Source organism: Oncorhynchus kisutch, unplaced genomic scaffold, assembly GCF_002021735.2.
Source record: "Oncorhynchus kisutch isolate 150728-3 unplaced genomic scaffold, Okis_V2 Okis01b-Okis20b_hom, whole genome shotgun sequence".
Classification (NCBI taxonomy): domain Eukaryota; kingdom Metazoa; phylum Chordata; class Actinopteri; order Salmoniformes; family Salmonidae; genus Oncorhynchus; species Oncorhynchus kisutch.
In genome coordinates, this window is record NW_022261978.1 from 6,065,636 (window position 1) to 6,088,908 (window position 23,273).

The 23,273-nt window shown below is 42.4% G+C and overlaps 1 protein-coding gene across 4 annotated transcripts in view; it reads left to right on the forward strand.

Moving 5' to 3' along the window:
* Positions 1–23,273, forward strand: part of LOC109882549 (dynamin-2) — a 69,782-nt gene that overhangs the window by 24,561 nt on the left and 21,948 nt on the right. For 2 of the 4 annotated variants that reach the window (XM_031811165.1, XM_031811168.1), the window contains exons 4-11: positions 3,197–3,297; positions 9,170–9,272; positions 9,537–9,635; positions 9,718–9,878; positions 14,229–14,371; positions 15,521–15,656; positions 15,920–15,987; positions 18,038–18,176. In XM_031811165.1, coding sequence (XP_031667025.1) covers positions 3,197–3,297; positions 9,170–9,272; positions 9,537–9,635; positions 9,718–9,878; positions 14,229–14,371; positions 15,521–15,656; positions 15,920–15,987; positions 18,038–18,176 — 950 coding nt within the window. Of the gene's footprint in view, positions 1–3,196; positions 3,298–9,169; positions 9,273–9,536; positions 9,636–9,717; positions 9,879–14,228; positions 14,372–15,520; positions 15,657–15,919; positions 15,988–18,037; positions 18,177–19,609; positions 19,749–23,273 lie in introns of all 4 variants that reach the window. The other 2 variants (XM_031811169.1, XM_031811166.1) reach the window with 1 other exon arrangement.

Genomic DNA, 23,273 nt, shown 5'->3' on the forward strand with positions numbered 1-23,273 from the left:
AGTTCCATGTTACTATAGTCTAGTTCCATGTTACTATAGTCTAGTTCCATGTTACTATAGTCTAGTTCCATGTTACTATAGTCTAGTTCCATGTTACTATAGTCTAGTTCCATGTTACTATAGTCTAGTTCCATGTTACTATAGTCTAGTTCCATGTTACTATAGTCTAGTTCCATGCTGTTACTATAGTCTAGTTCCATGCTGTTACTATAGTCTAGTTCCATGTTACTATAGTCTAGTTCCATGCTGTTACTATAGTCTAGGTCCATGTTACTATAGTCTAGTTCCATGCTGTTACTATAGTCTAGTTCCATGCTGTTACTATAGTCTAGTTCCATGTTACTATAGTCTAGTTCCATGTTACTATAGTCTAGTTCCATGTTACTATAGTCTAGTTCCATACTGTTACTATAGTCTAGTTCCATGTTACTATAGTCTAGTTCCATGTTACTATAGTCTAGTTCCATGTTACTATAGTCTAGTTCCATGTTACTATAGTCTAGTTCCATGCTGTTACTATAGTCTAGTTCCATACTGTTACTATAGTCTAGTTCCATGTTACTATAGTCTAGTTCCATACTGTTACTATAGTCTAGTTCCATGTTACTATAGTCTAGTTCCATGTTACTATAGTCTAGTTCCATGTTACTATAGTCTAGTTCCATGTTACTATAGTCTAGTTCCATGCTGTTACTATAGTCTAGTTCCATGCTGTTACTATAGTCTAGTTCCATGTTACTATAGTCTAGTTCCATGTTACTATAGTCTAGTTCCATGCTGTTACTATAGTCTAGTTCCATGCTGTTACTATAGTCTAGTTCCATGCTGTTACTATAGTCTAGGTCCATGTTACTATAGTCTAGTTCCATGTTACTATAGTCTAGTTCCATGCTGTTACTATAGTCTAGGTCCATGTTACTATAGTCTAGTTCCATGTTACTATAGTCTAGTTCCATGTTACTATAGTCTAGTTCCATGCTGTTACTATAGTCTAGTTCCATGTTACTATAGTCTAGTTCCATGCTGTTACTATAGTCTAGTTCCATGTTACTATAGTCTAGTTCCATGCTGTTACTATAGTCTAGTTCCATGTTACTATAGTCTAGTTCCATGTTACTATAGTCTAGTTCCATACTGTTACTATAGTCTAGTTCCATGTTACTATAGTCTAGTTCCATGTTACTATAGTCTAGTTCCATACTGTTACTATAGTCTAGTTCCATGTTACTGTAGTCTAGTTCCATGCTGTTACTATAGTCTAGTTCCATGTTACTATAGTCTAGTTCCATGTTACTATAGTCTAGTTCCATGTTACTATAGTCTAGTTCCATACTGTTACTATAGTCTAGTTCCATGCTGTTACTATAGTCTAGTTCCATGTTACTATAGTCTAGTTCCATACTGTTACTATAGTCTAGTTCCATGTTACTATAGTCTAGTTCCATGCTGTTACTATAGTCTAGTTCCATGCTGTTACTATAGTCTAGTTCCATGTTACTATAGTCTAGTTCCATACTGTTACTATAGTCTAGTTCCATGTTACTATAGTCTAGTTCCATGCTGTTACTATAGTCTAGTTCCATGTTACTATAGTCTAGTTCCATGCTGTTACTATAGTCTAGTTCCATGCTGTTACTATAGTCTAGTTCCATGTTACTATAGTCTAGTTCCATGTTACTATAGTCTAGGTCCATGCTGTTACTATAGTCTAGTTCCATGTTACTATAGTCTAGTTCCATGCTGTTACTATAGTCTAGTTCCATGTTACTATAGTCTAGTTCCATGTTACTATAGTCTAGTTCCATACTGTTACTATAGTCTAGTTCCATGTTACTATAGTCTAGTTCCATGCTGTTACTATAGTCTAGTTCCATGTTACTATAGTCTAGTTCCATGCTGTTACTATAGTCTAGTTCCATGTTACTATAGTCTAGTTCCATGCTGTTACTATAGTCTAGTTCCATGTTGTTACTATAGTCTAGTTCCATGTTACTATAGTCTAGTTCCATGTTACTATAGTCTAGTTCCATGTTACTATAGTCTAGTTCCATACTGTTACTATAGTCTAGTTCCATGTTACTATAGTCTAGTTCCATACTGTTACTATAGTCTAGTTCCATACTGTTACTATAGTCTAGTTCCATGTTACTATAGTCTAGTTCCATGTTACTATAGTCTAGTTCCATGTTACTATAGTCTAGTTCCATGTTACTATAGTCTAGTTCCATGTTACTATAGTCTAGTTCCATGTTACTATAGTCTAGTTCCATGCTGTTACTATAGTCTAGTACCATGCTGTTACTGTAGCGAATGGCGTCAGAACAGCTGTTTCATTGACTCTGTCTCCTGTTCCTGATCTCCTATTGCCTCCATGGTTCACTGGAGCTTGGTGGTTCCATGGTTCACTGATATATCTAGGACTATCAGATACACCCTTCCAGTCTCCCAAGGTTCACTGATATATCTAGGACTGAGTCTATCAGATACACCCTACCAGTCTCCCATGGTTCACTGATATATCTAGGACTGAGTCTATCAGATACACCCTACCAGTCTCCCATGGTTCACTGATATATCTAGGACTGAGTCTATCAGATACACCCTACCAGTCTCCCAAGGTTCACTGATATATCTAGGACTGAGTCTATCAGATACACCCTACCAGTCTCCCAAGGTTCACTGATATATCTAGATCGAGTCTATCAGATACACTCTACCAATCTCCCATGGTTCACTGATATATCTAGGACTGAGTCGATCAGATACACCCTACCAGTCTCCCATGGTTCACTGATATATCTAGGACTGAGTCTATCAGATACTCCCTCCCTATACTCCCTCTCTCAGGTCAGGTTAGGTACACATCTCTCATCCCAAGGCCCATCTACAGCTCTTTGTGAACACCCCTTTACAGTGTAAACCTCCCTCTCTGTAGATTGATGTACAATAAGCAAATACATTTTCCATTTGAATTGAATAATTTAATTCTCTCTCTCCCTCTCTCTCTCTCTCTGTTGTCTCTCTGTCTGTTTCTCTCTCTCTCTCTCCCTCTGTCCCTCCCCCTTCTCTCTCTCCCTCCTCTATCATCCCCCCCTTTCCCACACACCCTCCCTTCCTCTCTCCCTCTCCCTACTCCCATCCCTCTCTCCCTACTCCCATCCCTCTCTCCCTACTCCCTCTATCCCTCCCTCCTCAGTGTTAAACCTGACTCTTATAGATCTACCAGGGATGACTAAGGTAGCGGTGGGAGACCAGCCAGTCGACATCGAGCACCAGATCAGAGACATGCTGATGCAGGTCAGAGACTGTGGTTACGGGTCCCAACTGGCACCCTATTCCCCAAATGCACCCTATTCCCTAGATAGTGCACTACTTTTGACTAGAATGGCACCCTATTCCCTAGATAGTGCACTACTTTTGACCAGAATGGCATCCTATTCCCTAGATAGTGGCACTACTTTGAACCAGAATGGCATCCTATTCCCTAGATAGTGCACTACTTTTGACCAGAATGGCATCCTATTCCCTAGATAGTGCACTACTTTTTGACCAGAATGGCATCCTATTGTGTGTAGTTCATATCAAAGAGAAATAAAGTACATGTTAAAGTAATTAAGTCTATGTTAAAGGGAAAGGGGGTAATTAAGTCTATGTTAAAGGGAAAGGGGGTAATTAAAGTCTATGTTAAAGGGAAAGGGGTAATTAAGTCTATGTTAAAGAGAAAGGGGGTAATTAAGTCTATGCTAAAGAGAAAGGGGGTAATTAAGGTCTATGTTAAAGAGAAAGGGGGTAATTAAGTCTATGCTAAAGAGAAAGGGGGTAATTAAGTCTATGTAAAGAGAAAAGTGGTAATTAAGTCTATGTTAAAGAGAATGGGGTAATTAAGTCTATGTTAAAGGAAAGGGGGGTAATTAAGTCTATGTTAAAGAGAAAGGGGGTAATTAAGTCTATGTTAAAGAGAAAGGGGGTAATTAAGAGTCTATGTTAAAGGAAAGGGGGTAATTAAGTCTATGTTAAGAGAAAGGGGGTAATTAAGTCTATGCTAAAGAGAAAGGGGGTAATTAAGTCTATGTTAAAGAGAAAGGGGGTAATTAAGTCTATGTTAAAGAGAAAGGGGTAATTAAGTCTATGTTAAAGGGAAAGGGGGTAATTAAGTCTATGTTAAAGAGAAAGGGGGTAATTAAGTCTATGCTAAAGAGAAAAGGGGTATATTAAGTCTATGTTAAAGAGAAAGGGGGTAATTAAGTCTATGTTAAAGAGAAAGGGGGTAATTTAAGTCTATGCTAAAGAGAAAGGGGGTAATTAAGTCTTGTTAAAGAGAAAGGGGGTAATTAGTATATGCTAAAGAGAAAGGGGGGTAATTAAGTCTATGTTAAAGAGAAAGGGGGTAATTAAGTCTGTTAAAGGGAAAGGGGGTAATTAAGTCTGTTAAAGAGAAAGGGGGGTAATTAAGTCTATATTAAAGAGAAAGGGGGTAATTAAGTCTATGTTAAAGGGAAAGGGGGTAATTAAGTCTATGTTAAAGAGAAAGGGGGTAATTAAGTCTATGCTAAAGGGAAAGGGGGTATTAAGTCTATGTTAAAGGGAAAAGGGGGTAATTAAGTCTATGTTAAAGAGAAAGGGGTAATTAAGTCTATGCTAAGGGAAAGGGGTAATTAAGTCTGTTAAAGAGAAAGGGGGTAATTAAGTCTATATTAAAGAGAAAGGGGGTAATTAAGTCTATGCTAAAGGGAAAGGGGGTAATTAAGTCTATGTTAAAGAGAAGGGGGGTAATTAAGTCTATGTTAAAGAGAAAAGGGGGTAATTAAGTCTATGTTAAAGAGAAAGGGGTAATTAAGTCTTAAAGGGTATGTTAAAGAGAAAGGGGGTAATTAAGTCTATGTTAAAGAGAAAGGGGGTAATTAAGTATATGTTAAATGGAAAGGGGGTAATTAAGTCTATGTTAAAGAGAAAGGGGGTAATTAAGTATATATTAAAGAGAAAGGGGGTAATTAAGTCTATGCTAAAGGGAAAGGGGTAATTAAGTCTATGTTAAAGAGAAAGGGGTAATTAAGTCTATGTTAAAGGGAAAGGGGGTAATTAAGTCTATGTTAAAGGGAAAGGGGGTAATTAAGTATATGGTAAAGAGAAAGGGGGTAATTAAGTATATGCTAAAGAGAAAGGGGGTAATTAAGTCTATGTTAAAGAGAAAGGGGGTAATTAAGTCTATGTTAAAGGGAAAGGGGGTAATTAAGTCTATGTTAAAGGGAAAGGGGGTAATTAAGTCTATGTTAAAGAGAAGGGGGTAATTAAGTCTATGTTTAAATGGAAAGAGAAAGGGGGTAATTAAGTCTATGTTAAAGAGAAAGGGGGGTAATTAAGTCTATGTTAAAGAGAAAGGGGTAATTAAGTCTATGTTAAAGAGAAAGGGGGTAATTAAGTCTATGTTAAATGGGAAAGGGGGGTAATTAAGTCTGTTAAAGAGAAAGGGGGTAATTAAGTATATGTTAAAGAGAAAGGGGTAATTAAGTCTATGTTAATGGAAAGAGAAAGGGGGTAATTAATATATGTTAAAGAGAAAGGGGGTAATTAAGTATATGTTAAAGAGAAAGGGGGTAATTAAGTCTATGTTAAAGAGAAAGGGGGTAATTAAGTCTATGTTAAAGAGAAAGGGGGTAATTAAGTCTATGTTAAAGAAGAAAAGGGGGTAATTAAGTCTGTTAAAGAGAAAGGGGGGTAATTAAGTATATGTTAAAGGGAAAGGGGTAATAAGTATATGCTAAATGAGAAAGGGGGTAATTAAGTCTGTTAAAGAGAAAGGGGGTAATTAAGTCTATGTTAAAGGGAAGGGGTAATTAAGTCTATGTTAAAGGGAAAGGGGGTAATTAAGTATATGCTAAAGAGAAAGGGGGGTAATTAAAGTCTGTTAAAGAGAAAGGGGGTAATTAAGTCTATGTTAAAGAGAAAGGGGGTAATTAAGTCTATGTTAAAGGGAAAGGGGGGTAATTAAGTCTATGTTAAAGAGAAAGGGGGTAATTAAGTATATGCTAAAGAGAAAGGGGGGTAATTAAGTCTGTTAAAGAGAAAGGTGGTAATTAAGTATATGTTAAAGAGAAAGGGGGGTAATTAAGTCTATGTTAAATGGAAAAGAGAAGAGGGTAATTAAGTATATGTTTAAAGAGAAAGGGGGTAATTAAGTCTATGTTTAAAGAGAAAGGGGGTATTAAGTCTATTTAAGAGAAAAGGGGGTAATTAAGTATATGTTAAAGAGAAAAGGGGTAATTAAGTCTATGTTAAATTGAAAGGGGGTAATTAAGTATATATTAAAGGGAAGGGGTTAATTAAGTCTATGTTAAAGAGAAAGGGGGTATTAAGTCTATTTTAAAGAGAAAGGGGGTAATTAAGTCTATGTTAAATGGAAAGAGAAAAGGGGGTAATTAATATATGTTAAGAGAAAGGGGGTAATTAAGTCTATGTTAAATGGAAAGGGGGTAATTAAGTCTATGTTAAGAGAAAGGGGGTAATTAAAGTCTATGTTAAAGAGAAAGGGGGTAATTAAGTCTATGTTAAATGGAAAGAGAAAGGGGGTAATTAAGTCTATGTTAAAGAGAAAGGGGGGTAATTAAGTCTATGTTAAAGAGAAAGGGGGTAATTAATGTCTATGTTAAAGAGAAAGGGGGTAATTAAGTCTATGTTAAAGAGAAAGGGGGTAATTAAGTCTATGTTAAATGGAAAGAGAAAGGGGGTAATTAAGTCTATGTTAAAGAGAAAGGGGGTAATTAAGTCTATGTTAAATGGAAAGAGAAAGGGGGTAATTAAGTATATGCTAAAGAGAAAGGGGGTAATTAAGTCTATCTAAAGGGAAAGGGGGTAATTAAGTCTATGTTAAAGAGAAAGGGGGTAATTAAGTCTATGTTAAAGGGAAAGGGGGTAATTAAGTCTATGTTAAAGGGAAAGGGGGGTAATTAAGTATATGGTAAGAGAAAGGGGGTAATTAAGTATATGCTAAAGAGAAAGGGGGTAATTAAGTATATGTTAAAGAGAAAGGGGGTAATTAAGTATATGTTAAAGAGAAAGGGGGTAATTAAGTATATGTTAAAGAGAAAGGGGGGTAATTAAGTCTATGTTAAAGAGAAAGGGGGTAATTAAGTCTATGTTAAAGAGAAAGGGGGTAATTAAGTCTATGTTAAAGAGAAAGGGGGTAATTAAGTCTGTTAAAGAGAAAGGGGGTAATTAAGTATATGTTAAAGAGAAAGGGGGGTAATTAAGTATATGTTAAAGAGAAAGGGGGTAATTAAGTCTATGTTAAAGAGAAAGGGGGGTAATTAAGTCTATGCTAAAGAGAAAGGGGGTAATTAAGTCTATGTTAAAGGGAAAGGGGGTAATTAAGTCTATGTTAAAGAGAAAGGGGGTAATTAAGTATATGCTAAAGAGAAAGGGGGTAATTAAGTCTATGTTAAAGAGAAAGGGGGTAATTAAGTCTGTTAAAGAGAAAGGGGGTAATTAAGTCTATGTTAAAGAGAAAGGGGGTAATTAAGTATATGTTAAGAGAAAGGGGGTAATTAAGTCTATGTTAAAGGGAAAGGGGGTAATTAAGTCTATGTTAAAGGGAAAGGGGGTAATTAAGTATATGCTAAAGAGAAAGGGGGTAATTAAGTCTGTTAAAGAGAAAGGGGGTAAATTAAGTCTATGTTAAAGAGAAAGGGGGTAATTAAGTCTATGTTAAAGGGAAAGGGGGTAATTAAGTCTATGTTAAATGGAAGAGAAAGGGGGTAATTAAGTATATGTTAAAGAGAAAGGGGGTAATTAAGTATATGTTAAAGAGAAAGGGGGTAATTAAGTCTATGTTAAATGGAAAGGGGGTAATTAAGTATATATTAAAGGGAAAGGGGGTATTAAGTCTATGTTAAAGAGAAAGGGGGTAATTAAGTCTATGTTAAAGAGAAAGGGGGTAATTAAGTCTATGTTAAATGGAAAGAGAAAGGGGGTAATTAAGTATATGCTAAAGAGAAAGGGGGTAATTAAGTCTATGTTAAAGAGAAAGGGGGGTAATTAAGTCTATGTTAAAGAGAAAGGGGGGTAATTAAGTCTATGTTAAATGGAAAGGGGGTAATTAAGTATATGTTACAGGGAAAGGGAAAGGGGGTAATTAAGTCCTATGTTAAAGAGAAAGGGGGTAATTAAGTATATGGTAAAGAGAAAGGGGGTAATTAAGTATATGTTAAAGAGAAAGGGGGTAATTAAGTCTATGTTAAAGGGGCAATCTGCAGTTGCTACATCCATTTGTGGACGTATAAGTGAATGTACATATTGACATATTGAATATAAGGTGTTAGTGTTTCCTGAGCTTAGTTCAACTGTCACACTGCATCAGATCCCACAAGAGAAGCTTGTTTTACTGTTGTTGTTGTTGTAAACAATGGAAATGTAAACAAACTCTATATGGCCTCATTACATGGTTAAAACGATCATGTTGATATCATGGACGGTCAGTCCTTGCATCCATAGCTCTGCCTATGAATTTGAGAGGGGTTACATTTCTCCAGGCCCAGCTTTTTACTGAAACATGGGTCAGTAGAGAGCCTTATTATTGTTTCAACTGCTGATTGCCTCTTTAAAGTAATATAGTCTTGTCTTCTATGTTATGTACTAAAGTGTGTATATATGCTGTTACTAACTAATGAATCCTGTCTGATTCTGTTATATGCTGTTTATAACTAAAGAATCGTGTCTGATCCTGTTATATGCTGTTTATAACTAAAGAATCCTGTCTGATTCTGTTATATGCTGTTAATAACTAAAGAATCCTGTCTGATTCTGTTATATGCTGTTTATAACTAAAGAATCCTGTCTGATTCTGTTATATGCTGTTTATAACTAAAGAATCCTGTCTGATTCTGTTATATGCTGTTACTAACTAATGAATCCTGTCTGATTCTGTTATATGCTGTTTATAACTAAAGAATCCTGTCTGATTCTGTTATATGCTGTTTATAACTAAAGAATCCTGTCTGATTCTGTTATATGCTGTTTATAACTAAAGAATCCTGTCTGATTCTGTTATATGCTGTTTATAACTAAAGAATCCTGTCTGATTCTGTTATATGCTGTTTATAACTAAAGAATCCTGTCTGATTCTGTTATATGCTGTTTATAACTAAAGAATCATGTCTGATCCTGTTATATGCAGTTCATAACTAAAGAATCCTGTCTGATTCTGGCTGTGACTCCAGCTAACCAGGATCTGGCCAACTCTGATGCTCTCAAGATTTCTAAGGAGGTTGACCCTCAAGGTAGGGAGGGGGGGCAGAGTGTGTGTAGAGGGGTTACGTCTGTGTGTGTGTGTGTGTGTGTCAGGCAAATCCGTTATGATGTATGTGTTCTAACAGGCCCACAATGTGGTTACTAAAATCCCATTTGGAAATATTTGGCTGTTTTCGCTGCATAAAAGTGGTCAAACTCTTACCTGATCTATTCATATAATGGGATGGAGAGGTGTTTGAGAGAGAGTGCAATATTGCCACGGCGACGACCTGTGTTGACCTATGTGTTTCCAGGGTTACGTACCATCGGAGTGATCACCAAGCTGGACCTGATGGACGAGGGGACGGACGCACGGGACATTCTAGAGAATAAACTACTGCCGCTACGAAGGGGTAACACACACACACACACTCCTGTTATAACCTGTTCCCTCCAGGTTATAACAGGGTAATAACCACCTCTCCTCCTCTCCAGGTTACATCGGGGTGGTGAATCGTAGTCAGAAGGATATTGACGGCAGGAAGGGTATTAAAACAGCTCTGGCTGCAGAGAGGAAGTTCTTCCTGTCTCATCCAGGATACAGACACATAGCTGACCGCATGGGAACACCACATCTACAGAAAACACTCAACCAGGTTAGATATGTAGATCAGAGAGGAAGTTCTTCCTGTCTCATCCAGGATACAGACACATAGCTGACCGCATGGGAACACCACATCTACAGAAAACACTCAACCAGGTTAGATATGTAGATCAGAGAGGAAGTTCTTCCTGTCTCATCCAGGATACAGACACATAGCTGACCGCATGGGAACACCACATCTACAGAAAACACTCAACCAGGTTAGATATGTAGATCAGAGAGGAAGTTCTTCCTGTCTCATCCAGGATACAGACACATAGCTGACCGCATGGGAACACCACATCTACAGAAAACACTCAACCAGGTTAGATATGTAGATCAGAGAGGAAGTTCTTCCTGTCTCAACCAGGTTAGATATGTAGACACTATATATTTTCTCTCTCTGTCTCTCACTGTCTCTCACTGTCTCTCTCTCTCTGTCTCTCTCTCCTCTCTCTCTCCTCTCTCTCTGTCTCTCTCTGTCTCTCTCTCCTCTCTCTCTCCTCTCTCACTGTCTCTCACTGTCTCTCTCTCTCTGTCTCTCTCTCATCTCTCTCTCCTCTCTCTCTGTCTCTCTCTGTCTCTCTCAATCTCTCTCTCTCTGTCTCTCTCTCTCTGTCTCTCTCTCTCTGTCTCTCTCTCTCTGTCTCTCTCTGTCTGTCCCTCTCTCTCTGTCTCTCTCTCTCTGTCCCTCTCTCTGTCTCTCTGTCTCCTCTCTCTCTGTCTCTCTCTCTCTCTCTCTCCTCTCTCTCTCCTCTCTCTCTGTCTCTCTCAATCTCTCTCTCTCTGTCTCTCTCTCTGCTCTCTCTCCTCTCTCTCTGTCTCTCTCTCTGTCTCTCTCTCCTCTCTCTCTCCTCTCTCTCTGTCTCTCTCAATCTCTCTCTCTCTGTCTCTCTCTCCTCTCTCTCTGTCTCTCTCTGTCTCTCTCTGTCTTCTCTCAGCTCTCTCTCTCTATCTCTCTCTCTCTGTCTCTCTCTCTCTGTCTCTCTCTCTCTGTCTCTCTGTCTGTCCCTCTCTCTCTGTCTCTCTCTGTCCTCTCTCAATCTCTCTCTCTCTGTCTCTCTCTCTCTGTCTCTCTCTCTCTGTCTCTCTCTCTCTGTCTCTCTCTCTCTGTCTCTCTCTCTCTGTCTCTCTCTGTCTGTCCCTCTCTCTCTGCTCTCTCTCTCTGTCTCTCTCTCTCTGTCTCTCTCTCTGTCTCTCTCTGTCTGTCCCTCTCTCTCTGTCTCTCTCTCTCTGTCCCCTCTCTCTCTCAATTCAAGGGGCTCTCTATCTCTCTCTGTGGTGTGTACTGAGCGATTAGGGCTTTTTGAGGCCGGTTTTGTTTCAGTCCAATTCTGAATAATGATCTGGGTTTCAGTAAAAACATTCTTATTTTTTATGCATTATGAAATAATTATATTACAATGATTTTATACCAAAATATTCCATTGTCTCTGTCAGGTCAACACATCAATAGAAAATAGGAAAATGACTATGAAATAATACAATAGGTCAGTATATTAGCATATTATTTTGGATTCCTTAAAGTCGCCATCTCTTCTCTGCTCAGACAGTAGCAGTCAGCCAGCCAGTTATCTCTGTGCTCTTCATTCTGTACATTAGTCATCCCATTACCAGCCTCCCTAAACCAGCCAGTTATCTCTGTGCTCTTCATTCTGTACATTAGTCATCCCATTACCAGCCTCTCTAAACCAGCCAGTTATCTCTGTGCTCTTCATTCTGTACATTAGTCATCCCATTAACAGCCTCCCTAAACCAGCCATTTATCTCTGTGCTCTTCATTCTGTACATTAGTCATCCCATTACCAGCCTCTCTAAACCAGCCAGTTATCTCTGTGCTCTTCATTCTGTACATTAGTCATCCCATTACCAGCCTCCCTAAACCAGCCATTTATCTCTGTGCTCTTCATTCTGTACATTAGTCATCCCATTACCAGCCTCCCTAAACCAGCCATTTATCTCTGTGCTCTTCATTCTGTACATTAGTCATCCCATTACCAGCCTCCCTAAGCCAGCCATTTATCTCTGTGCTCTTCATTCTGTACATTAGTCATCCCATTACCAGCCTCCCTAAGCCAGCCATTTATCTCTGTGCTCTTCATTCTGTACATTAGTCATCCCATTACCAGCCTCCCTAAACCAGCCAGTTATCTCTGTGCTCTTCATTCTGTACATTAGTCCATCCCATTACCAGCCTCCCTAAACCAGCCAGTTATCTCTGTGCTCTTCATTCTGTACATTAGTCATCCCATTACCAGCCTCCCTAAACCAGCCAGTTATCTCTGTGCTCTTCATTCTGTACATTAGTCATCCCATTACCAGCCTCCCTAAGTAGATAAGACATACTTTCACAAACTGTCTCTGTCCCTCTCTCTCTTGTCGTTGTGTACATTCCTCTTCCATGTGGTCTGTGTGTTTCTAACCCAGCAGGGTTTAAAACTGTCTCTGTCCCTCTCTCTCTCTTGTCGTTGTGTACATTCCTCTTCCATGTGGTCTGTGTGTTTCTAACCCAGGATGTAAAACTGTCTCTGTCCAGAGATCTGTAGATAATGATGAGATGCTCATGTCTCTGCTCTAACAATGGGAGTCGTTGTCCCAAAGGCAGGAATGGAGGCGACAAGCTCAGATCTACATATTTTGGCCTATAGAAACGCATTGGGCTTATTTTGGACAGATTTTAGCAAGTGAAACCTCTCGTTTCGCCTCTTCCTCTCTGACCCGTCTAGGGAAAAAACAGGTGCAATGGGTTAAGGTCATTGTAGTTAATTATTACGTTTCTGCACTGAACTGGTTGAATGTTTGCTTACTGAAAGTTATAACTCCCTTCAGCCCAGCGTCCCACATAGTTCTAGACTTGATGTATCTTGTGAATTATTTGATTTCTCTCTAGAGAAACGGCGTGTTGGACTCACAAACCAAAAAAATACTGTTTGGAATTCAAGTAATTGAACCGACTTCAGCCAATTAGTTATAACCCCCCAAAAAATGGAAATGTCAGTTAATCGCTCAACACTACTCTCTCTGTCTCTGTGTCTTTCTCTCTCTCTCTCTGTGTCTTTCTCTCTCACTCTTTCTCTCTGTCTCTGTCTTTCTCTTTCTCTCTCCATCTTTCTCTCTCACTCTGTCTCCATCTTTCTCTCTCACCCTGTCTCCATCTTTCTCTCTCACTCTCTTTCTCTCTCAATCTTTCTCTCTCACTCTGTCTCCATCTTTCTCTCTCACTCTGTCTCCATCTTTCTCTCTCACTCTGTCTCCATCTTTCTCTCTCACTCTGTCTCCATCTTTCTCTCTCACCCTGTCTCCATCTTTCTCTCTCACTCTGTATCCATCTTTCTCTATCTGTCTCTGTCTTTCTCTTTCTCTCTCAATCTTTCTCTCTCACTCTGTCTCAATCTTTCTCTCTCACCCTGTCTCCATCTTTCTCTCTCACCCTGTCTCCATCTTTCTCTCTCACCCTGTCTCCATCTTTCTCTCTCACCCTGTCTCCATCTTTCTCTCTCACCCTGTCTCCATCTTTCTCTCTCACTCTGTCTCCATCTTTCTCTCTCACTCTGTCTCCATCTTTCTCTGTCTCCATCTTTCTCTCTCACTCTGTCTCCATCTTTCTCTCTCACCCTGTCTCCATCTTTCTCTCTCACCCTGTCTCCATCTTTCTCTCTCACCCTGTCTCCATCTTTCTCTCTCACCCTGTCTCCATCTTTCTCTCTCACCCTGTCTCCATCTTTCTCTCTCACCCTGTCTCCATCTTTCTCTCTCACTCTGTCTCCATCTTTCTCTATCTGTCTCTGTCTTTCTCTTTCTCTCTTTCTCTTTCTCTCTCTCTGACTCTGTGTCTTTCTCTTTCTCTCTCTCTGTCTCTCTCTTTCTCTCTCTCTGACTCTGTGTCTTTCTCTTTCTCTTTCTCTCTCTCTGTCTCTTTCTCTTTCTCTCTCTCTGACTCTGTGTCTTTCTCTTTCTCTCTCTCTGACTCTGTCTTTCTCTTTCTCTCTCTCACTCTGTCTCAATCTTTCTCTCTCACTCTGTCTCCATCTTTCTCTCTCACTCTGTCTCCATCTTTCTCTCTCACTCTGTCTCAATCTTTCTCTCTCACTCTCTTTCTCTCTCACTCTGTCTCCACCTTCCCTCTCACTCTGTCTCCATCTTTCTCTCTCACATCTCCATCTTTCTCTCTCAGTCTGTCTCCATCTTTCTCTCACATCTCCATCTTTCTCTCTCACTCTGTCTCCATCTTTCTCTCTCACTCTGTCTCCATCTTTCTCTCTCACTCCATCTTTCTCTCTCACTCTGTCTTTCTCTTTTCATCCATCCTTCTTTTTGTCACCATATACCCATTTAAACCCCCCCCCCCCCCCTCTCCCTCCAGCAACTGACCAACCACATCCGGGACACGTTGCCAGGGTTACGTAGTAAGCTCCAGAGCCAGCTTCTCTCTCTGGAGAAAGAGGTGGAGGAATACAAGAACTTCAAACCAGACGACCCGACACGCAAGACCAAGGCCCTACTGCAGTCAGTATATAAACACACACACATACACAAGACCAAGGCCCTACTGCAGTCAGTATATAAACACACACACACACACAAGACCAAGGCCCTACTGCAGTCAGTATATAAACACACACACATACACAAGACCAAGGCCCTACTGCAGTCAGTATATAAACACACACACACACAAGACCAAGGCCCTACTGCAGTCAGTATATAAACACACACACACACACACAAGACCAAGGCCCTACTGCAGTCAGTATATAAACACACACACACACACACACACAAGACCAAGGCCCTACTGCAGTCAGTATATAAACACACACACATACACAAGACCAAGGCCCTACTGCAGTCAGTATATAAACACACACACACACACAAGACCAAGGCCCTACTGCAGTCAGTATATAAACACACACACATACACAAGACCAAGGCCCTACTGCAGTCAGTATATAAACACACACACACACAAGACCAAGGCCCTACTGCAGTCAGTATATAAACACACACACATACACAAGACCAAGGCCCTACTGCAGTCAGTATATAAACACACACACATACACAAGACCAAGGCCCTACTGCAGTCAGTATATAAACACACACACACACACAAGACCAAGGCCCTACTGCAGTCAGTATATAAACACACACACATACACAAGACCAAGGCCCTACTGCAGTCAGTATATAAACACACACACACACACAAGACCAAGGCCCTACTGCAGTCAGTATATAAACACACACAAGACCAAGGCCCTACTGCAGTCAGTATATAAACACACACACATACACAAGACCAAGGCCCTACTGCAGTCAGTATATAAACACACACACACACAAGACCAAGGCCTACTGCAGTCAGAATATAAACATACACAAGACCAAGGCCCTACTGCAGTCAGAATATAAACATACACAAGACCAAGGCCCTACTGCAGTCAGTATATAAACACACACATATATATACTGTATCTGACTGTCAGTACTTTTGTAATATATGTGTGTGTGGTGTGTGTGGTGTGTGTGTGTGTGTGTGTGTGTGTGTGTGTGTGTGTGTGTGTGTGTGTGTGTGTGTGTGTGTGTGTGTGTGTGTGTGTGTGTGTGTGTGTGTGTGTGTGTGTGTGTGTGTGTGTGTGTGTGTGTGTGTAGGATGGTTCAGCAGTTTGGTGTAGACTTTGAGAAGCGTATTGAGGGATCAGGTGATCAGGTGGATACTGCGGAGCTCTCTGGAGGAGCTAGAATCAACAGGATCTTCCACGAGAGATTCCCCTTCGAACTGGTCAAGGTGCACACACACACACACACACACACACACATATATTGTTTTACTATCCTTGTGGGGACCTAAACATGTATTCTCAATCAAAATCCCTAACCGTAACCCCAACCCTAAACCCTAAGCTTAAAATAGTATTTTTCCTTGTGAGGACCGCCGAAATGTCCCCACTTCTCAGAATGTTCCTTGTTTTACTATCTATGTGAGGACGTCTGGTACCTAGTAAAACCAAAAACACACACACTGATTTCCCCTCTGTGTGTTGTGTTCAGATGGAGTTTGATGAGAAGGAGTTGAGGAGAGAGATCAGTTATGCCATCAAGAACATCCATGGAGTGAGGCAAGTACAGACAGACAGATCTCTACCTGTTTGTCTCTATCTCCCTCTCTGTCTGTCTGTCTGTCTGTCTGTCTGTCTGTCTGTCTGTCTGTCTGTCTGTCTGTCTGTCTGTCTGTCTGTCTGTCTGTCTGTCTGTCTGTCTGTCTGTCTGTCTGTCTGTCTGTCTGTCTGTCTGTCTGTCTGTCTGTCTGTCTGTCTGTCTGTCTGTCTGTCTGTCTGTCTGTCTGTCTGTCTGTCTGTCTGTCTGTCTGTCTTCTGTCTGTCTGTCTGTCTGTCTGTCTGTCTGTCTGTCTGTCTGTCTGTCTGTCTGTCTGTCTGTCTGTCTGTCTGTCTGTCTGTCTGTCTGTCTGTCTGTCTGTCTGTCTGTCTGTCTGTCTGTCTGTCTGTCTGTCTGTCTGTCTGTCTGTCTGTCTGTCTGTCTGTCTGTCTGTCTGTCTGTCTGTCTGTCTGTCTGTCTGTCTGTCTGTCTGTCTGTCTGTCTGTCTGTCTGTCTGTCTGTCTGTCTGTCTGTCTGTCTGTCTGTCTGTCTGTCTGTCTGTCTGTCTGTCTGTCTGTCTGTCTGTCTGTCTGTCTGTCTGTCTGTCTGTCTGTCTGTCTGTCTGTCTGTCTGTCTGTCTGTCTGTCTGTCTGTCTGTCTGTCTGTCTGTCTGTCTGTCTGTCTGTCTGTCTGTCTGTCTGTCTGTCTGTCTGTCTGTCTGTCTGTCTGTCTGTCTGTCTGTCTGTCTGTCTGTCTGTCTGTCTGTCTGTCTGTCTGTCTGTCTGTCTGTCTGTCTGTCTGTCTGTCTGTCTGTCTGTCTGTCTGTCTGTCTGTCTGTCTGTCTGTCTGTCTGTCTGTCTGTCTGTCTGTCTGTCTGTCTGTCTGTCTGTCTGTCTGTCTGTCTGTCTGTCTGTCTGTCTGTCTGTCTGTCTGTCTGTCTGTCTGTACCTACATGTCTGTCTGTCTGTACCTACATGTCTGTCTGTCTGTCTGTCTGTCTCTACCTACATGTCTGTCTGTCTCTACCTACATGTCTGTCTGTCTGTCTGTCTGTCTCTACCTACATATGTGTCTGTCTGTCTGTCTCTACCTACATATGTGTCTGTCTGTCTGTCTGTCTGTCTGTCTGTCTGTCTGTCTGTCTGTCTGTCTGTCTGTCTGTCTGTCTGTCTGTCTGTCTGTCTGTCTGTCTCTACCTACATGTCTGTCTGTCTGTCTGTCTGTCTCTACCTACATGTCTGTCTGTCTGTCTGTCTGTCTCTACCTACATGTCTGTCTGTCTGTCTCTACCTACATATGTGTCTGTCTGTCTGTCTCTACCTACATATGTGTCTGTCTGTCTGTCTCTACCTACATATGTGTCTGTCTGTCTGTCTCTACCTACATATGTGTCTGTCTGTCTGTCTCTACCTACATGTGTGTCTGTCTGTCTGTCTCTACCTACATGTGTGTCTGTCTGTCTGTCTCTACCTACATGTGTGTCTGTCTGTCTGTCTCTGCCTACATGTGTGTCTGTCTGTCTGTCTCTGCCTACATGTGTGTCTGTCTGTCTGTCTCTACCTACATATGTGTCTGTCTGTCTGTCTCTACCTACATATGTGTCTGTCTGTCTCTGCCTACATGTCTGTGTCTGTCTCTACCTACATATGTGTCTGTCTGTCTGTCTCTACCTACATATGTGTCTGTCTGTCTCTGCCTACATGTCTGTGTCTGTCTCTACCTACATATGTGTCTGTCTGTCTGTCTCTACCTACATATGTGTCTGTCTGTCTGTCTACATGTCTGTGTCTCTCTCTACCTACATATGTGTCTGTCTGTCTGTCTCTACCTACATATGTGTCTGTCTGTCTGTCTCTACCTACATATGTGTCTGTCTGTGTCTGTCTCTACCTACATATGTGTCTGTCTGTCTGTCTACATGTCTGTGTCTGTCTCTACCTACATATGTGTCTGTCTGTCTCTGCCTACATGTCTGTGTGTCAGTTTTTACCTACATTTCTGTCTGTCTGTCTGTCTGTCTTTCCACCTGCCTCTACCTACATATCTGTGTGTCTGTCTGTGTGCCCCCTCCAGAACAGGCCTGTTCACCCCTGACCTAGCCTTTGAGGCCATAGTGAAAAAGCAGATCATTAAGCTGAAAGAGCCCTGTCTGAAATGTATGGACCTGGTGATCCAGGAGCTCATCAACACCGTGCGCCAGTGCACCAATAAGGTACCTCGCTGCATGGAGCCTGTAAAGCCCTGTCATGTTACTCCAGGCCACATGGGAGCGCTATGGAGCTAGCCTTTAATGCTACCATGCTAACCTCGGCCCCAGGATAGTGCACCGCATGGAGCCTGTAAAGCCCTGTCATGTTACTCCAGTCCACATGGGGGCGCTATGGAGCTAGCCTTTAATGCTACCATGCTAATCTAGGCCCCAGGATAGTGCACTGCATGGTACTGTGTAGGGTGATGTTGACCCTAAAAGCTGATCTGGGGTCAGTTTAGCATGTTCCACACTAATGGTTAACGATTAGGTTAGTTTAGAATTGGGGAAGAGAAGCTGATCCTAGATCTGTACCTAGGGGAGACTTCACACCAGGGAGCATGGAGCCTGTAATGCCATGCTATGCTACTCCTGGCCACAGGGGGGCGATGTGGAGCTTTCGTCTACTGTTTTCAGGGTGTTGTGCTGTGAGATGTGTGAGACTGTTTATGTTTCTCCTCACGTGTCTCTGGTTCCCCCTGAAGACAAACTGCAGATTGACACACGCGTGCGGACACACACACACACACACACACACACACACACACCTTATAACTTAGTGGATGTCAAAGTTTAGTAACAGATGCCAGTATGAACTAACTGACTAAACAAAATGCCTTTTATCTCTCTCTCTCTCTCTCTGTGTTCTTCTCCCTCTATCCCTTTATTTCTCTCTCTCTCTCTCTCTCTCTCTCTGTGTTCTTCTCCCTCTATCCCTCCATCTCTCTCTCTCTCTCTCTGTGTTCTTCTCCCTCTATCCCTCCATCTCTCTCTCTCTCTCTCTCTGTGTTCTTCTCCCTCTATCCCTCCATCTCTCTCTCTCTCTCTCTCTCTCTGTGTTCTTCTCCCTCTATCCCTCCATCTCTCTCTCTCTCTCTCTCTCTCTCTCTCTGTGTTCTTCTCCCTCTATCCCTCCATCTCTCTCTCTCTCTCTGTGTTCTTCTCCCTCTATCCCTCCCTCCATCTCTCTCTCTCTCTCTCTCTGTGTTCTTCTCCCTCTATCCCTCCATCTCTCTCTCTCTCTCTCTCTCTCTCTCTCTCTCTCTGTGTTCTTCTCCCTCTATCCCTCCATCTCTCTCTCTCTCTCTCTCTGTGTTCTTCTCCCTCTATCCCTCCATCTCTCTCTCTCTCTCTCTCTCTCTCTCTCTCTCTCTCTCTCTCTCCCTCTATCCCTCCATTTATTTTATTTCTCTCTTTCACTGCTCCCTCACCTCTCTCCCTCTCTTAATATGTTTCTGTCACTTCCGGACTTCCCTGACTCCTCCCAACCATGACCCCTCCCACTCACGGACCTCTCCCACTCCCGGACACCTCCCCACTTCAATGACTCCCCCCACTCCCTGGCTCCTCCTCCTCCTGCCCTACCGTGATAAACTACATCTCCCACAATGCTCCAGAACAGGCCTGTTCACCCCTGACCTAGCCTTTGAGGCCATAGTGAAAAAGCAGATCATTAAACTAAAAGAGCCCTGTCTGAAATGCGTGGACCTCGTCCTGTCCGAGCTCACCTCCCTCGTCAAGAAGTGTACCGGAAAGGTAAAGAATCACAGTGGAGGGAAGGAAAGAAGGAAGGAGGGAAGAGACAAGAGGGACAGTGGAGGGAAGGAAAGAAGGAAGGAGGGAAGAGAGAAGAGGGACAGTGGAGGGAAGGAAAGAAGGAAGGAGGGAAGAGAGAAGAGGGACAGTGGAGGGAAGGAAAGAAGGAAGGAGGGAAGAGAGAAGAGGGACAGTGGAGGGAAGGAAACAAGGTCTTTCCTTACTCCCAAAGAGTGCACTCGTTCACTTCCCTTCAAGGAAATGACTGAAATGACTGTGGAAAGTCCCTCTCTAGCCACATGCCTCCACCGATCTAATGCTTTTAGATTTGTGGGAAGTAGTGAACGAGTGTACACTTTAGGAAGAAGGAGATATTATTGGAACGTACCCAATAAATTGATGGATGGAGAGAATGAAGAGAAGTGTGTTTCTACCACTTCTCCTGCTAGTCTCACCCCTCCACCCTCCCTCCCTCCACCCTCCCTCCCTCCACCCCTCCTTCTCGTCTCCCTCCACCCTACCTCCCTCCACCCTCCCTCCCTCCACCCCTCCTTCTCGTCTCCCTCCACCCTCCCTCCACCCTCCCTCCACCCCTCCTTCTCGTCTCCCTCCACCCTCCCTCCACCCTCCCTCCACCCCTCCTTCCCATCTCCCTCCACTCTCCCCTCCACTCTCCTCACCCCTCTGGGTAGAATTATTGCTGTCTGTATAGTCACTACCCCCCCCCCCCCCCCCCCCCATAAGCACTGGCTGTGTTCCAGGCTGACTACATTACAGACGACACCTGGATGGTGTTTAGCATATTTAACAACAAACCACAACATATCATGCAGTAATCTGATGCCTGGCTGCACAGTCAGTGACGTGGCACGAAAACATTGTTTGATACACTGCAATGACTGCAGTAGAGTACCACAGTATCATAATACCCATAAAACCTAGCTGTCAAACAAGGATCTGTTTCCAATAATTTTCCCACCATAAATTCTTCCTATAGGGGATTTTAGAAACTCTTGAAATAAGGTCTGTGTTTCGTGTAGGTTTACCCTGGCGGGACATTTTCATAACCGCGTAAATCTCTCTAGGACAAAGTGACTTTTATCAATATAGTCGCCTGTATTTACCCCCCAAAATGAAATGCTATTTAGCTGCTAAAATGTTTCTCATAAAGAACTAGAAACGCCATGAGGATCTGGACCAGTCTGCAGAATCCAGGCCAAGGTAAGAATCTCTGGATCAGCTCTCTAATGTTAGATACATTTAGTCATGAATAAATTGGCCACAATTCTTTAAATGGACAATTCTGTGAAAAGAGTTGTGTAAGTTTTGACACAATACCCGATAGCTAAGGTGTCATCTAGAGATGACGTGCAGGAGCCTGCAGGGATTTGTAGTTTTGCATGATGTCTACTTTGATGCTAATCAGCATTTTCAAATCTGAGAGTAAATAGAGCCGAATATACTGATAAAAGTCACCTTGTCCGAGAGAGATTGACATGGTTGTCAGAACGTCACACCAGGGTAAACATACACAACACACAGCCCTTATTTGAAGTGTTTCGAAAATGTCCTTATGGGAAAAATGAAGGGTGGAAAGACAATTGGAAGCCTTTCCCTGTTTGACCACTAGGTTTTATGGGTATTACAACACCTCCACTGTGGGGCTCTATGTAGTCGGCCTGGAATGCGACCTCTGCCTAAATCCGCCAGCCCCTCCCTCTGATTCCACACTCGCCCCCTTCCTCACAGTGATTGTTGCTTCAACCTCCCTTCACCCCACCCCTCCCTCGATTACCCAATCAAAACACTCACCTCCCCTTATCTCAGCTTAAAATGTCAGCCCCAAAACCTTTGTCTTTATCGTTCCCCCTATGTAGCTCAGGGGGAAGACGTTCTGTGTGACACATCCTTTCCTATGCTTACCCAACCATGTCCAGTCACTCAACCCCTACTTTTGACCAATCAGAACGTTCCTGCTGTGTCTTTAAACCCTCTCTGTGACTCTCACCTCTGTTTCCTAGCTCACCTTGTGCTAACATGCTAAATCACAGGCGTCAAACTCATTCCATGTCTGCAGGTTTTCACTCCTCTCTCAGATTGATCAATTCAGACTGTTTAGTTAGTTACTGCCCTGACCTGGTTGTCCAGGTCTTAAGGAACTGCCCTGACCTGGTTGTCCAGGTCTTATTGAACTGCCCTGACCTGGTTGTCCAGATCTTATTGAACTGCCCTGACCTGGTTGTCCAGGTCTTATTGAACTGACCTGACCTGGTTGTCCAGGTCTTATTGAACTGCCCTGACCTGGTTGTCCAGGTCTTATTGAACTGCCCTGACCTGGTTGTCCAGGTCTTATTGAACTGCCCTGACCTGGTTGTCCAGGTCTTATTGAACTGCCCTGACCTGGTTGTCCAGGTCTTATTGAACTGCCCTGACCTGGTTGTCCAGGTCTTATTGAACTGCCCTGACCTGGTTGTCCAGGTTTTAACTGAACACAAGTTGAGAGAAGATAATAAAACCAGCAGACAGAGTTGGACTCTCCTTCACTAAATCAATCAATTGGCATTAGTGCTCAGCTTGTGATACCTGTGGGTTATTGATGACAGTATTGTGAGCATGCTGGGATACCTGTGGGATATTGATGACAGTATTGTGAGCATGCTGGGATACCTGTGGGATATTGATGACAGTTTGTGAGCATGCTGGGATACCTGTGGGATATGGATGACAGTATTGTGAGCATGCTGGGATACCTGTGGGATGTTGATGACAGTATTGTGAGCTTGCTGGGATACCTGTGGGGTATTGATGACAGTATTGTGAGCATGCTGGGATACCTGTGGGATATTGATGACAGTATTGTGAGCATGCTGGGATACCTGTGGGATGTTGATGACAGTATTGTGAGCATGCTGGGATACCTGTGGGATATTGATGACAGTATTGTGAGCATGCTGGGATACCTGTGGGATATTGATGACAGTATTGTGAGCATGCTGGGATACCTGTGGGATATTGATGACATTATTGTGAGCATGCTGAGATACCTGTGGGATATTGATGACAGTATTGTGAGCATGCTGGGATACCTGTGGGATATTGATGACAGTATTGTGAGCATGCTGGGATACCTGTGGGATATTGATGACAGTATTGTGAGCATGCTGAGATACCTGTGGGATATTGATGACAGTATTGTGAGCATGCTGGGATACCTGTGGGATATTGATGACAGTATTGTGAGCATGCTGGGATACCTGTGGGATATTGATGACAGTATTGTGAGCATGCTGGGATACCTGTGGGATATTGATGACAGTATTGTGAGCATGCTGGGATACCTGTGGGATATTGATGACAGTATTGTGAGCATGCTGGGATACCTGTGGGATATTGATGACAGTATTGTGAGCATGCTGGGATACCTGTGGGATATTGATGACAGTATTGTGAGCATGCTGGGATACCTGTGGGATATTGATGACAGTATTGTGAGCATGCTGAGATACCTGTGGGATATTGATGACA